At 38.1% G+C, this 15449-nt stretch overlaps 1 protein-coding gene across 1 annotated transcript in view; it reads left to right on the top strand.

Annotated features, from left to right (window-relative positions):
* Positions 1–15449, top strand: part of EHHADH (enoyl-CoA hydratase and 3-hydroxyacyl CoA dehydrogenase) — a 51683-nt gene that overhangs the window by 13608 nt on the left and 22626 nt on the right. Inside the window, exons 4-5 of the mRNA XM_055308266.1 lie at positions 1737–1848; positions 10290–10394. Of these exons, the coding sequence (XP_055164241.1) occupies positions 1737–1848; positions 10290–10394 (217 nt within the window). The remainder of the gene's footprint in view (positions 1–1736; positions 1849–10289; positions 10395–15449) is intronic.

The following is a 15449-nucleotide window of genomic DNA, read 5'->3' as shown; positions in this document are numbered from 1 at the left end:
CTAGCCAATGAAGTTTATCAAAAAAAATTTTGCAGCTATTGGCATCACAATATGGGTTATGACAGTCTGGATTAAAACATTTTCCTCCTTCCATCCTGTACCTGGAAGATGACTTACAGAGTTTTAGCCACTTTTTTTTTTTTTTGTTAACAGAAAGAGAGAGTAGAGTGAGCATGCATGTGTGTGCGTTGGGGCGGGGGTGGGGGTGGGGAGCGGCGGTGGAGGAGGCAATGCAGAGCGAGAGGGAAAGAGAATCCCGAGCAGGCTTCATCCCCAGCATGAGCCCGAAGCCAGGTTCGATCTCACAACCCTGAGACCATGACCTTAATTGAAATCAAGAGCTGGACACTTAGCCAACTGAGCCACTCAGGTGCTCTGAGCTTTAGCCACTTTGAAATAGCCAGGAGAGGCATGTAATAAAGGACTCAAGATCACTCTCTTGTCTGGACTGAGGCTGCTCCCTGATTCTTCTTCTGTAGTAGCTTTACTGAGATATAATTCAAGTACCATATAATGCACTCATTCAAAGTGTATAATTGAATGGTATGTTAGCATATTCACAGAGTTCTGTGACCATTACCACAGTTGATTTCAGAATATTTATTATCTCCAAAGAAAATTTGTACCCTTTAGGAGTAACCCACCATCTCCTGTCTCCCTCAGTCCTAGGCAACTCCTTATCTACTTTCTATCTCTATTGGTTTGCCCACTCTAGACATTTCAAATAAGTGGAATCATACAATATGTTGTCTTTTATGACTGGCTTCTATCACTTAGCATAATGTTTTCAAGGTTCACCCATGTTGTAGCATGCATCAGTATTTTGTTCCTTTCTGTGGCCTAATAGCCTTCCCTTGTATGGATATACCACATTTTCTTTTCCACTCATCAATTGCAGACATTTGAATTATTTCTACTTTTTTGGCTTTTGTGAACAATGATGCTATGAAAAATCATGTACTTTTTTTTTTTGTGGGCATGTTTTCATTTCTCTTGGATATAGATCTAGGAGTGGAATTGCTGGGTCTATGGTGACTCTGTGTTTAACCTTTGAGGAACCACCAAATTGTTTTCCAAAGTGGTTGTACCATTCTATATTTCCACTAACAATGTATGAGGGTTTTGTCTTTTCTACATTTGTTACTGTCTGTCTTTTTATTATAGTCATCCTATTAGTTGTGAAATAGTATCTTATGGTTTTGATTGGTATTTTCCTAATGGCTAATGATATTACACATCTCTTCATGTGCTTATTGGCTATTTTGTAGCTCTTCTTTGGAGAAATGTCTATTCAGATCCTTTGCCTCTTTTTAATCAGATTGTCTTTTTACTATTGAGTTGAAAAAGTTCTTTGTGTATTCCATATATGTGATTAGCAAATATTCTCTCCTATTCTGTGGGTTATCTTTTTTAATTTCTTGGCTGCCTGGCTCTTTTATGGCTCCATAAAGCTGTTTTGGGAGAATATCATTTTTGTTGGCCTAAACAGGTCATAATGGAGTCAGAGAAAAAAATGCATAAGAAGCTAGAGATGTGTTTCAACATGAAGACTTAGGGACAGCACAGCTCTGTTTATGCTGCTTACTAAAGTAGAGTGTGTACTAATTTGTCATGTAGAAACTTTTGCAGAATACTATGAAACTGTTTTTGAGGGTGTGGGAAATCCAAGGGAATGGTTGCCTTGACTCTTCATGTCATCTCATTCTTATGATCTTCCTGCCTTCAAACTTCGATAGGCTCAAATTGGCTTCCCAGAAGTCACACTAGGAATCCTTCCTGGTGCAAGAGGAACCCAGCTTCTCCCCAGACTCATTGGAGTTCCTGCTGCACTTGACTTAATTACCTCAGGTCAGTACAAACCCTGCCAACAACTGTCTAGAACAATGTGAGTAACTGAACTAGGATGTAGAGAAATTCTAGATTGACCATTCTCCATTTATGTAATCTTAAAGAGGATACTTTAACTTCTTTGACAATCTATTTTCTCATCTGTCAAATGGAAAGAATATCTTACCTGAGAGCTTCTCAGACATTAATTATGAAGACCACATGTAAGTGCCTTATAAATGAAAGTGTATTCAAAGCATCAGTTATATGTAAGGTATTACTATAGTTCAAGTGTCCATGCATAAACATGGGTATCACATAGGGCACATTATATTCGGACTCAATTTAGAAATTGTAATATAAACAAGAATTAAAACCAGAATTTTCATAGAAAGTTTTCAAGTTTTAGTGTGGAAATAACTTAATTTTTCATTTCACAAATATTAAGATTTTAGCTACAAATAGAAGTTGTTCTCTTTCACTAGAGAATGTGAACAATGCAACACTAGAAAACATTTAGAGACCCTGGATTTACCAAATCCCATAAGACTGATACAGAGATTTCCAGCTGCAGTAAGTTTGGAAGAAAGAGTCATGTTTTGATTGACAATATTCCTTCTTTCTTTATTTCTATGGGTCAGGAATTTGGGACCTCCTTAGTTGGATTCTAGCTCAGGGTTTGTCATAAAGTTGTAGTCAAGACATTGACTGGAGCTGTAGTCCTCTGAAAACTTGAATGGGGCTGAAGGATCTGTTTCCAAGTTGGCTCCCTCACATGGATGGCTAGTTGGTGCTGACTATTGGCAGGAGGCTTCATTTCTTCTCCACGTGGACCTCCCCCTAGAGCTGCCTGAGTGTCTTCACAACATGAAGGCTGACTTCCTCTGGAGCCAGTGATCCAGAGAGAGCAAGAGGAAAGCTGTGATGTCTTTTATGATCTAGCTTTGGAGTCATGTGCCATCTTTTCTGATTGATCATGCATGTACATAATATATACATATAATATACATGTGTACATATATACATGATATAATGTAACATACATGTATACATAATGTATATATGGTATTTGTTATAGAGGTCTTCCGTATTCAACAGGGGAGGGGACCTGAACACCAAGAGGTGAAACTCACTGGGAGTCACTTTAGGGGCTAGCCACCACAACTGTATACTCACACATATGCCTACCTATTATGTAAGTCATATATATAGTAGGTTAGATGGAGATAAGTGCTAAGAGGAAACATAAAACAGAGAGCAGGAATATAAAATGTTAGGGATAGAGGGGTAATATTTTAATATAAAATGTTAGGGATCAAGGGGTTAAAGAGGCTTTCCTACAAAATGACATCTGGGTTAAGACCTGAAAGAGGGGGCAGCCCCAGTGGCGCAGCAGTTTAGCGCCGCCTGCGGCCCGGGGCATGATCCTGGAGACCGGGATCGAGTCCCACGTTGGGCTCCTTGCGTGGAGCCCGCTTCTCCCTCTGCCTGTGTCTCTGCCTCCTCTCTCTCTCTCTCTCTCTGTGTGTGTCTCTATGAATAAATAAATTTAAAAATCTTAAAAAAAAAAAGACCTGAAAGAGGTGAGGAGACTTATACCAATATCCGAAGGAAGATACTCCACATGGAGAAAGTAGCAAAGGCAAAGCCTGGAGGCAGCGGTATGCTTAGAAGTGTCAAAGAAAGGCAAGAAGGTCAATATAGCTGGAGTGAAGTAAGGGAAAGAGAAGTAAAGGATGAAGTCACATCATGTAGAGCTTTGAAGATTATAGAAAGAACTTTGACTTTTCTTATGAATGAAGTAGAAAGGCATTGGAGTGTTTTGAGCAGGGGAGTCACAGGCTCTCATTTATGTTTTTTAAAAGATCACTCTGGCTTGTTGAAAATATATTAGTTGGAGGTAAAGGCAGACATAGGAAGGCTGATTAGAAGCCTGCTATAATTGTCCAAGGGAGAGATGATGAGAGCTGGGATCTGAGTGGTAACAATGTAAATGGTGAGACATGGTCAAATTCTGCATATGTTCTGAAGGGAGAACCAGCAGGATTTTGTGATTGATCAAAAGTAAGATGTGTGAGAAAGAGGAAGTGAGTGATTCTGGTGGCCTGAGCAGCTGGAAGGATGGTGCCATTATTGAGATGAGGGTTGCTGCTGGCAGAGCACATTGTAGGGAGGAATCCCAAGAGCTCACTGTGGGACACATTGAAAGTTTGAGAAGCCTATTAGACATCCAAGTGGAGATGTCAAGTAGACGTTTGGACAAACTGGCCTGGTTAGGAGAGACAGGCCTTCTGATATCCTCTCAGCCTTCATTTACTCATAAGTAAAAATATCACATGGTTGCTTTAAGAAATAATGAAGTCACATGATTTGCTTCTGGTCTAGTACCTGCCACACAGGAAACATTTAATAAATGGTAACCATGGTAGGCAGAATAATGCCCCACCACCACCAAAGATGTCGATGTCCTAATCCCCAGAATCCCTGAATATATTACCTCACATTTAAAAGGGACTTTGTAGATGTGATTAAATTAAGAATCTTAAAATGGGAGATTATTCTGGATTTTTTAGGTGGGCCTGATTCATCACAGGCGTCCCTAGAAGAGGGAGGCAGGAGGTCAGAGAGGAGAGAAGATGGTACCCAGCTGGCTCTAACGATAGAGAAAATGGCCACAAGCCAAGTAATACAGGCAGCCTCTAGAGCCAGGAAAAGACCATGAAATAAATTCTCCCTTAGAACCCCCAGACAGTTTTGCTGACCTATTTTAGACTTCTGATATCCTAAACTAAGATATGAATGTGTGTTGTTTTAAGCTGCTACATTTGTGGGAGTTTGTAAAGGAAACTAACACAGTACTTACTAATAATGATGCTAATAAGACTGTTGCTGTTTGGTTTGGAAAATTTTTTTTTCTAACAGAGTATGCTAAAAAAATTGTTATTGAAAGTTGAAGATCCCCTACTGATGTTAATGTTGAAAAGCTTTGTAGACACTGTGCCCATAGGAAGTTAATAAGTAAACAGATTTAGATTAAATTAATAAGTAAAGAGCTAACCTTTTCTGATCTTCTGGAAATCATTAGAGAGCTAATTCTGGAAAGTGGAGCACCATTGCTTTTCCACACTTCCTTTAAAATGGTACCTGGAAATAGCTGAATCTTTAGCAGTAACCACAAAAGATATGCTTGAGCACATTGGAATTCATTTCCTAATGTTCTCCATCCAATCAAATGACAAGAACTACAGTGCCCTTGCTCTTGCTTCTGCTTTTTTTTTTTTTTTTTTAAGGGCTTGTCCTCATTCACTGAACGGCATAGAAAGTGTCTGCTCTGTTCTTATCAAGCTTTGCTCTAGCCCATGAATTTCTTTATGGTCACTCTTAGGACAGGGATACTCAGGCTCTAGACTTTGAGGAGATACCTATTACCACCTAGAATAGTCGGGAGAAGTTGTGACTAGCATCTTTATCATACCTGCCTTTCAGGTGGGTTAAGTCCAGGTGAGTTTTCTCTATATTTGAACAAGATGTTGAGGGTACATTTTAATAACCAAGGGCTCCCAAGCAGCAATAACACCTATCAGCAAATATAATTCGGTAACCAAAACCAACAAACAAAAAACTTCACATTAAACCCAAAATCTATGAAAATATTCTGTGACATTTTTTTTTTAAATTTTATGATAGTCACAGAGAGAGAGAGAGAGGCAGAGACACAGGCAGAGTGAGAAGCAGGCTCCATGCACCGGGAGCCCGATATGGGATTTGATCCCGGGTCTCCAGGATCGCGCCCTGGGCCAAAGGCAGGCGCCAAACCGCTGCGCCACCCAGGGATCCCAATATTCTGTGACATTAGAGGAGTGAAACTTTAATCTGAAACAGATAAATAAAATGAAAATTTTAGAAAATAAGCTAAATTATAAAAGAAAATATTTTGTTAAATAAGAACACCCTGTCTAAAATAAAAACATTAGCCCAAATAACTTCTTTTTGAAGCGATAAAAAGAAGACACAGTCTAATGGACAACTCAATGAGCAACATGGAGGATAAATAAAGACACATTTTTGAAATTCAGGAGAATTTAACAAAAAGATTCAGAAGGTATGTAATCAAGATCTCTGCTTTGTATTACAAGAGCTCCTAAAGCATGAAGCAAAAAGGTGAGAAGTGGTAACCAGGGGGAAAGACAGAAGAAACTTCAGATTGTGAAATGGACAGAGATTACATTTCAGCAAGCTCACCATTTTCTTGGAAAAACTGATAAAACATCAATTGCCTGCTGCATTTTGGTAAAATTTTTAAGCTGCCAGGAAATGGATCCTGCAAGCTGCCAGACAAAAGCAAAATAAAAGATTACTTACAAAATAACTAAAATCACTCCAGCCACAAATAAATGCTAAATATATGGAACATTCATATATGATCCTAGTACCCAGGGCTCCGAGGCAGGGATAGTGTATATCAGATCAGATGATACATGATCCTAGAATGCAAAAGTTGTGTACATTTTTCATACATTAATATCCTTACATTATTATCATTTTAAAGACTGTATAGAATCCTAGAATGTAGGATCCCATTCTAAGATTCTGTAGTCTTTAAAATGATAAGCCTATCCTAAGAGTCTATACAATCTTTAAAATGGCAATCTAAATTAGAAGTTCTTAAAATGTGGTCCAGGGACTCCTAGGTATGCCCAAGACCACTGGGGGCAGTTCATGAAGTCACAGGTACTTTCATAACAGTAGAACGTTACTTGCCTTTTCTATTCTCATTCTCTCACACATGTATAGTAGAACTTTCCAGAGTTGTTGTATGCCATGTGATGTCAGAACAGATTGAATGCAGAAGCAGATATGAGAACCCAGCTGTCATCTATTAAGCCAGACATGAAAGAAATTTGCAAAAATGTAAAACAATGTCACTTCTCACTAACTTTTAAATTTTTGAAAATATATGTTATTTTGCATAAAAATGTATGTTAACATTAACATTTAGTCTTGTTTTTTAAAAGTGATTTTTCAAAAAGATTTTATTTATTTATTCATGAGAGACACACAGAGAGAAGCAGAGATCTAGACAGAGAGAGAAGCAGTGTCCCCACAGAGTGCCTGATCCAAGACTAGATCTCAGGATCCTGGGATCATGACCTGAGCCAAAGGCAGATGCTCAGCCACTGAGCCACCCAGAAGCCCCTTTAAAAGTGATTTAATAAAGAAACATTCTTAAAGTTCTCACTTAATTTATAATACAGTAAATGTTGATAGAAATAATCCACATAAAGTTTTTTGGAGTCTTCCATTATCTTTAGGAGTGCAAACGGGTCCAAAGATTAAAAAGTTTCAGAACTTCAGAAGTTGAAGTCTATATATTTTTTTGACACAGAAACCACTATACAAAACTATGTATACATGATCTAAATTAGAAAATAATATGACTCTGTGCATAAAAAATACTTCTTTTCTTTCTTTCTTTTTTTTTTAAAGATTTTATTTATTTATTCATTAGAGACGCAGAGAAGGAAAGAGAGAGAGAGGCAGAGACACAGGCAGAGGGAGAAGCAGGCTCCATATAGGGAGCCTGATGTGGGGCTCGATCCTGGGACTCCAGGATCATGCCCTGGGCCGAAGGCAGGCACTAAATCGCTGAGCTACCCAGGGATCCCCCCCCCTTTTTTTTTAAATGCTAGGGGGATATTATAAATATTACAGAGTATGAAAGGATAGCTAGAAAAGTGGAAAGCATTACATTTCTTGTCTTCAGTAAATTAAATTAGAAATTGTTTCAGGTTACAATGGGATGATAAGTATACTTTTAAGAATGTATAGTATGCTAAGTATGTAATGTAAAATTCATGAGGATGATTACAATTCAATATACTACAGAATTCAAAGCACATAAGACAGTTCATTCTGCAAAAGAGAAAATACAAAGAAAGCGAAGCAGATAAAATATAGGGGAAATTATAATAGCATGAAATGAGTCTGTAAAGTCTAGTTTATAAAAATTGAAGCATGTGGGGGAATATTGAGGAATTTTGTGTCTGTTTTCATCACTAAGTCTGAAAGGCAAGCATATCTTGGGTGAAATCAGAAAGAAATCTGGCTTCTTTGACAAAAAGAAATGAAGTGAACAAAGGTTACCTTTTTCCAAAGAAGAGCTGCTGCTTATAGAAATATCACTATTTTTAACCTGATGAAGAGAAGAAGCACAAACAGTAAGAATATGATGGATTTTGATTTGCATAGAAAAGGTCACAGTGAATTAGAAGAAAACTAACATTAGAATCATATGCCTATCTTTTAAGTTGTCTGTACAATATTAGGGGGACTTTAAAATGACATCTGGAAAGGATTCTATGTAGAAAAAGATTTTCTAAAGGTTGGAAAAGAAGTCGTGAAGAACACTGGGAGAAAATCGAGATTACCCACTTTGGAGAAGAGATGTCTCAGTTTCAGTTACGAGGGTCTCCTTATAGTGGCTCTAGGCAGGGTTCTTATTAAAGTCCATTGAGCAGTGGTTGTTGTCTACACTGAGGGCAACAAGAGAAAAAAGCAAGTTTAAATCTGAGCCTGAAGATTTGGGTTGTATATACAGAGATGTGTCTTTAGGCCCTTGAAACAGAAACAGAGTACCTGGAATCTCATGGACTCTGTAAGAATAGCATTGCTACATGTCCACTTGTGTGAAATCCAGGCTAGAAGCAATCATTACAGCTGAAGGAACTTTGAGTACATCCTCTGGGTAGCTCATGTTACCTACTCAGTTTCCCCCAAAGATCCTTTTCTTACTCGGGTTTCCATTTTCCATTTTGTCTGCATTCGGTGCCCTTGACCTAAGCAGGCTGACTCATTTACTCCTTACCCAAGTGACTTTCTTTTAAGATTTTATTTATTTATTCATGAGAGACACAGAGAGAGGGGCAGAGACATAGGCAGAGGGAGAAGCAGGCTCTCTGCAAGGAGCCCAATGCAGGACTTGATCCTGGACCCTGGGATCAAGCCCTGAGCTGAAGGCAGATGCTCCACGACTGAGCCACCCAGGCATCCCCCCAAGTGATCTGATACACAGGCAACTTGACCTCTGCAGCCACTCATCCATTTCTCACTGCCCTCCTCACCCCAGGAGGAAGTCTGGGAGCCGGTTTTCAAAGACACTTCTTGAAAACTGCCCAAATAATGTTGTTGCAGAGTGGCCCCTGCCAGAAATCATGGAACTGTCTTTCTGATCAAGAAAACCCATTTTTAACTCTCTGAACCATTGCTAAGAACCAGGAGTGGAGGGGTTTGTCTCTAAGATGGCATCCACTAACACTGTACGAACAGCAAGGACTGTGGGAATGTTGCCACCAAGACTGATTTGATGATCACTTTCCGCAAGGCACGATGGTACTGGCAAGAAAGCAAGGAAGGTTTACTGTCTTCTTTCTTCTATACTCATATACCTTATCCCACTACTTCAGAATATTCAGATGAAATTACATATTTACACCCGGTGAAGAACCCAGGAGTGATGCTCATCAAACTTCTAAACACCCTAAATCTGCTATTCTATACTAGAGGCCGCCTGTGCTGCCACTGGACACTAGATGCTCCTGATACCACCACCATCAGACACTAGATGTCGCTAGCTACTGCTTAGTGTCCTCACTCCAGACTAAAAACCCTCTATAGAGCATTTCTTTTGCCAAACGTGGGGTCATGGACCACACCCCGACTACGTGGATCTGAAGGAACAATTGTCTGATCACTTCTGCTTCCCTTTGATCTACTGTCATAAAAGGCAGGTCTCCAAAACTCACACAATAGCCGCTCCACAAACTAAGGGAGGGGTTGAGATGCTGGGTAGGCCAAAAATGACAGAAGTCCACCCCATTTATCCTGTGTAATTCTGATTATAACTTAAATAATGTCAACCTCATCCATGGTTTCCCCTTGTTTCCCCCCCACTATCTTCATGTTTCCGGACTGTCTTATTTTTTTATTTTTTGTAATCAGTGTAGATATGTATGTCGGTGTGTATTGGTGTAAGAAGCTACTACTGCTCTCATGTTACTATCTCTATTATTCTTCTCAAAAATCAATCACCTCTTTTCTAGAGACATATAGTTTACAAAGTGCTTCTACAGAGATTTACAGAATGTAAAGAAAATGTGTTATTCTCTCGCTTGATACTCAGATTTACCAAGGTAAGCATAATTACTCCCATTTACCTAGGAGGAAGGGTGATTCCCATACGGTTCTTCACCATCACAAAGATAGTAGTAGATCGTAGAGCTGAAGCTTGAACTAAGATTTTTGGTTACCTCTGCAGTGACCCTTCTACTACAATAGTCAGCGAGTTGCTTATTTATTTCATTTAATAATAGATGTATCCAGGACAGATAACCTTCCCTACTAGAGAGAGTAATGCCTTTGCTTTAACCTCACATTGTTCTTTGATTTGTTTTGTTTTGTTTTAGGAAGACATGTTTTGGCAGATGAAGCACTCAAGCTGGGTATCCTAGATGAAATTGTGAACTCAGACCCGGTTGAAGAAGCAATCAAATTAGCCCAGAGAATCTCTGGTAAGAAGATAATAATGAAAATAGCACAAGATTAGAAGCAAGCTAAATTTTCATTTTAATAAGGAATTCCTTAAATATCTTATGGTACATCCACGTGATAGAATATGACAGAGCTTTAAAGTGAATGAGAAACTACATATTGTTATGTTATGAACTCCACAACATATTGTATTATTAGATAAGAAAGCATCATTGTATATAGTGGTTCACCAAAAAGAAAAGGGGAATGGGACTGAACGTCTATTTGGGGAGAATGTATTTACGGAACTGTTCATCTACGTATAAGATATTTCTGTAAAGATTCACAAGAAATGGTTAGTGGTTGCCTCTGGGAATGGGGTTGGTCAGCCAGGGAAAGCTGTTAGAAGAAGACTTCATTGCTTACCCCTTCCTACCTCCTGATTTTGTATTGAAATAATGTATCTTCTGTAAGAAATATATAATTAAAATGAAAACAAGCAAACATTTCAGAAAATAGAAACAAGCCTCTCAAGGTGCCTGAGTGGCTCAGTTGGTTGAGCATCTGACTCTTGGTTTCTGCTCAGGTCATGATCTCAGGGTCTTGAGATCGGGCTGCATGGTTCAGCGGGGAGTCAGCTTGAAGATTTTCTCCCTCTGCCCCTCATCCCACTCTCTCTCTCAAAGTAATAAATAAATCTTTAAAAGAAAGAAAGAACAAATGAACAGAAAGAAAGAAAGAAAGAAAGAAAGAAAGAAAGAAAGAAAGAAAAGAAAGATGCTTCTCTAATTTGCTACAATGAAACCAGTTATGTTTCAGTGACTATATTTTCTTTCTCTCGCTGGTTTCTCACTGTATGGATTCATGGCATTCCTTTAAGAGTTCTTGGTAGTGGCAGTCCTAGAATTTTCCTTTTTTCTTTTTTCAACTATTCCTTTTCAGTTTATGGAGATTGGGAGCAAGATGGAGAGGGTTAAAGAATGCCATAAAAAATAATTGGGAACAGTGTTGGGTCACAGGTAAAGCAGCATGTTCATCTTTCTACTTGGTGGTAGGCAATGGCTCAGTGTCATTCAAAAGCATTCTTTTGAAAAAGTCATTCTTTTGTCGACCCTGGCAGGGACCAAACACTTCCCTGAAATAATCTTTCTTTTTGTGGCTCTAGCCAATTGTGGTTTTAATGCAACAGTAAAAGTTTGAACTGGAGAGGCCAGGGACCGTGAAGAGAAAACCCTGGTGACTCATAAAGAGAATCAGCAAGTCTTTACCCAAAAGGGAATGAGTTTCCTGGTGTCTTTCTCTGCCTTCCCTACAAACTCCATCAACTTTCCATCACTGATTTCATTGTGCCTCCCAGGACAGCTTATTGTCTTATTAGAAGTCACTTGGTTGACAGCAGAGGCTATTTGCATGTGGAGATCTGTACCTGATTTTTTGGTTTGGGGCTTGTGATAGAGCCATGTGATAGAGCTTTAGTTTGTAAAGAATTAGATTTCAACAGGAAGTTCTTTTCCTTAACTGATTTCCTTAGATTCAGATTCGAGAGTTAACTAACTAAAAGAGATAGATGAGGATGATAGTCTAGTAAATTCTAAAGTGGTCTATTTTAATTTTTAAAACTTATTTGACTTTAAAAATAATTTTTATATAAACCTAAACATTAAATTATTTTTTTATTTATGAAATTTATAAAATGGTCTACTCAGTCTCACCAGCATTGCACAGTTAGTCCAGATGGTGGCATCCAAATACTGAGAAGGAATTATCTACTTTTTTCCTTTTTTTTTCTCTCTTTTTTTTTTTTAAGGAATGATCTGCTTTATAATTTGGTAATTCACCTGTTAACAGAGAAATGGTTTTGGTTTTGGACAATTATGTATAACTATTTAAAATTATAATTATGAGGACTATACAGAAATATGTAAAATTGTGTATAAAAATGTCTAAAATAAAAATATACATATATTCTATAATTATAGCTAGAGTATGAATACATCCAAAAATTTAAAGGAAATATGCAAGAATGAAAATAAGTTAGTTTTTCTCAAGAAATTTCTTTTTTTTCTCAAGAAATTTCATAAGTAATCTTTGCTTCTGTTTTTATTTCTTCCAGCTTTATTGGGGTATAGTTTACACACAATAAAATCCACCCATTTCAAGCATAGAGTTTGAAGAATTTTTGTAATTCTTTATAGTTGTGTAACTACTGTCACAATCTAATATGTAGTTCTATTACTCTGATTAAAAAAAAAGGTATTTTCATACCTCTTTCTAGTAGACTCTCTTCCCTTACCCTACGCCACAGATAATCACTGACCTACTTTCTGTTTCTATAGTTTTGTTTTTTTAGAATTTCATATAGTTGGAATCACAATATAGCAGGTAACCTTTTGTGTCTGACTCCTTTCACTTAGCATAATGTCTTTGAAACTTGTCCATGCCGTTTCATCTAATAGTATCTCATTCTTTTTTATTACCTAATAGTATTCTAAAGTGTAGATATACCACAGTTTGCTTATCCATATATCAGTTGATGGACAGTTAGGTTGTTTTCACTTTGGGCCTGCATGAGTCTTTGTAGATATGTTTCCCTTTCTCTTGGGTAAATACCTAAGAATAGTATTGCTGAGTTGTATAATAAGTATTTACTTAATTCTTACATGCTTTTTAAACTTGATGGTTAATGAAAACTCATCAGTGAATTGGAAGACACTATTTTGTCAAGCAAATTGGAAAAAGAAAAATAATAGGGTGAGACATTTTAGACAAGCTCTTTTTTTTTAAGATTTTTTATTTATTTATTCATGCGAGACAGAGAGAGAGAGGCAGAGACACAGGTAGAGGGAGAAGCAGGCTCCATGTAGGGAGCCCGATGTGGGACTCGATCCCAAGTCTCCAGGATCACACCTTGGGCCAAAGGTGGCACTAAACCACTGAGCCACCAGGGCTGTCTAAGATGAGCTCTTATTATACTGCTTGTAGTGGCAACTGGGTAATTATGTATTGAGACTTGCTCGTATCTTTTGACTTAGTATTTCTATTCTTAGGAATTTATCATGAAGAAGTAATCACAGAAGTATACAAAGATCTGTGTAACGGTGATACCCACTGAAGCTTTCTCATTGTAGAATATTGGAAACAACTCAGAAATCTAATTTTAGGGGGATTAGTTAAATAAAAGATGATAGACTGAAGTGAAGTAGCCCCATTCAACCACTAAAACTTCCATTTTTTAAAGAAAGTTGAAGAACTTTGGAGAATGTTTACATGTCGTACTGTAGATAACAGCCAGATAGGAAATTGCACAAATGTGTGTGTATGTCTTCATATGTATATTTTCATAAGGAAATAAACTAACAAATTATTGTCAATGGTTGTATTGGGTGGTAGGTAATGAAGACTCTTGGTTTTTTTAAAAAATGTTTACCTTGGGGCACCTGGGTGGCTCAGTTGGTTAAGCATTGGACTCTTGATTTCGGCTCAGGTCATGATCTCAGGGTCGGGTTGTGTGATCGAGAGTGTGAGAGTGTGGAATCCTAGTCAGGCTCATCAGAGAATCTGCCTATTTCTCTCTTTCCCTCTCTATCTGCTCTTCCCCTTGCATGCTCTCTCTTAAATAAATAAATCTTTTAAAAAATATTTATCTTTTCCTAATATCTGAGTCATTAAATTTACCCAAAGGAAAAAGGGATGTCTGGCCAGTGTGGAAAAGGTACATACAATCTATAGAGAACTGGGCTCAGGACAGGAGGTCAGGAAACCTGGATTATAGTCTTGACCTTCTATAGACCATAGCAAATCAGCTTTTTTTTTTTTTTAAGATTTTATTTATTTGAAAGAGAGAGAGAGAATGAGCGAGCACAAGCAGCAGGGGAAGGGGCAGAGGAAGATGGACGGACAAATAGACCCCTGGCTGAGCAGGGTGTCATGGGGCTCAAAACCCAGGACTCTGAGACCATGACCCGAGCCGAAGGCAGATGCTCAACCAACTGAGCCACCCAGGTGTCCCATCAAATCAGCTTTTTTGGCTTTATCAATAAAGGAAAAGATCCATTGAAATTAGTTGGTTTCAACCCCTGTTCTGAGACCCCACAGGCTCCAGTGGTTGGGCTCCAGTTTTTTTGTTCTTGCTACAACCTGGACAACTCCACTGTTTCTTTTGGGGATTAAGGTTTAGAATCCCCATGGGAAACTCTGAGAATTTTACTGTTTGGATTTTGGTTTTTTTGTAAGAGAGAGAGAGAAAAAAAACCAAAACACATGAACCAGGGGGGCAGGAGGCAGAGACAGAGGGAGAGAGAGAATCTCAAGCAAACTCTACTCCCAGCACAGAGCCTGATGAGGGGTTCCATCTTACAAACCTAAGATCATGACCTGAGCCAAAATTAAGAGTCGGCTGCTTAACCAACTGAGCCTCCCAGGTGCCTCTATACCTCAATTATTAAAAATACACATAAAATTATGAGTTCTCCTTTCCCATTTGTAAAAATATTCCACTAATGAAGCCTATTTCCGCCCCATTCCTACATCCTACCCTCCCTCCCTCACTCCCAACCCCCAACCAACTTCCTTAAGTAAAATGTTGACAAGGATTATATATATATATATATATATATATATATATATGGACAGTAGTCATATATAAATATATATTATGTATATATATATGTATATATATAAAATAAGGAAAAGACTAAGGAATTTATTTAGTTTCCACATCTAATAGGAAAGGAGAGAAGGAAGGGAATTTCCAATGGTCAATGGTCAATATTGCAATCAGCATTTGGAATCAGTTATGGGTGGAGGGGGATTGATTATAGAAGGTTAATATGTATCTAAAAATATGACTTAGGGGGTTCCTGGGTGGTTCAGTTGGTTGCACATATGACTCTTGATCTCAGCTTAAGTTTTAATTTCAGGATCGTGAGATCAAGCCCTGCATAAAATATAGATATATATGATTTGGGAAGTAGCTACAAATTTCTCTACAATTTAACATGCATCCTTTAACATGCATCCCAGAGAGTTAATTAGCATCATGTATCTTAATGCTTTTGTATGAAGCTTCTCAGACTACTGCAGTGCCATGGATTTAT

The sequence above is a fragment of the Nyctereutes procyonoides genome, unplaced genomic scaffold (assembly GCF_905146905.1).
Source record: "Nyctereutes procyonoides isolate TBG_1078 unplaced genomic scaffold, NYPRO_anot_genome, whole genome shotgun sequence".
Lineage (NCBI taxonomy): Eukaryota > Metazoa > Chordata > Mammalia > Carnivora > Canidae > Nyctereutes > Nyctereutes procyonoides.
This window is presented reverse-complemented; position numbering and strand designations above follow the sequence as displayed.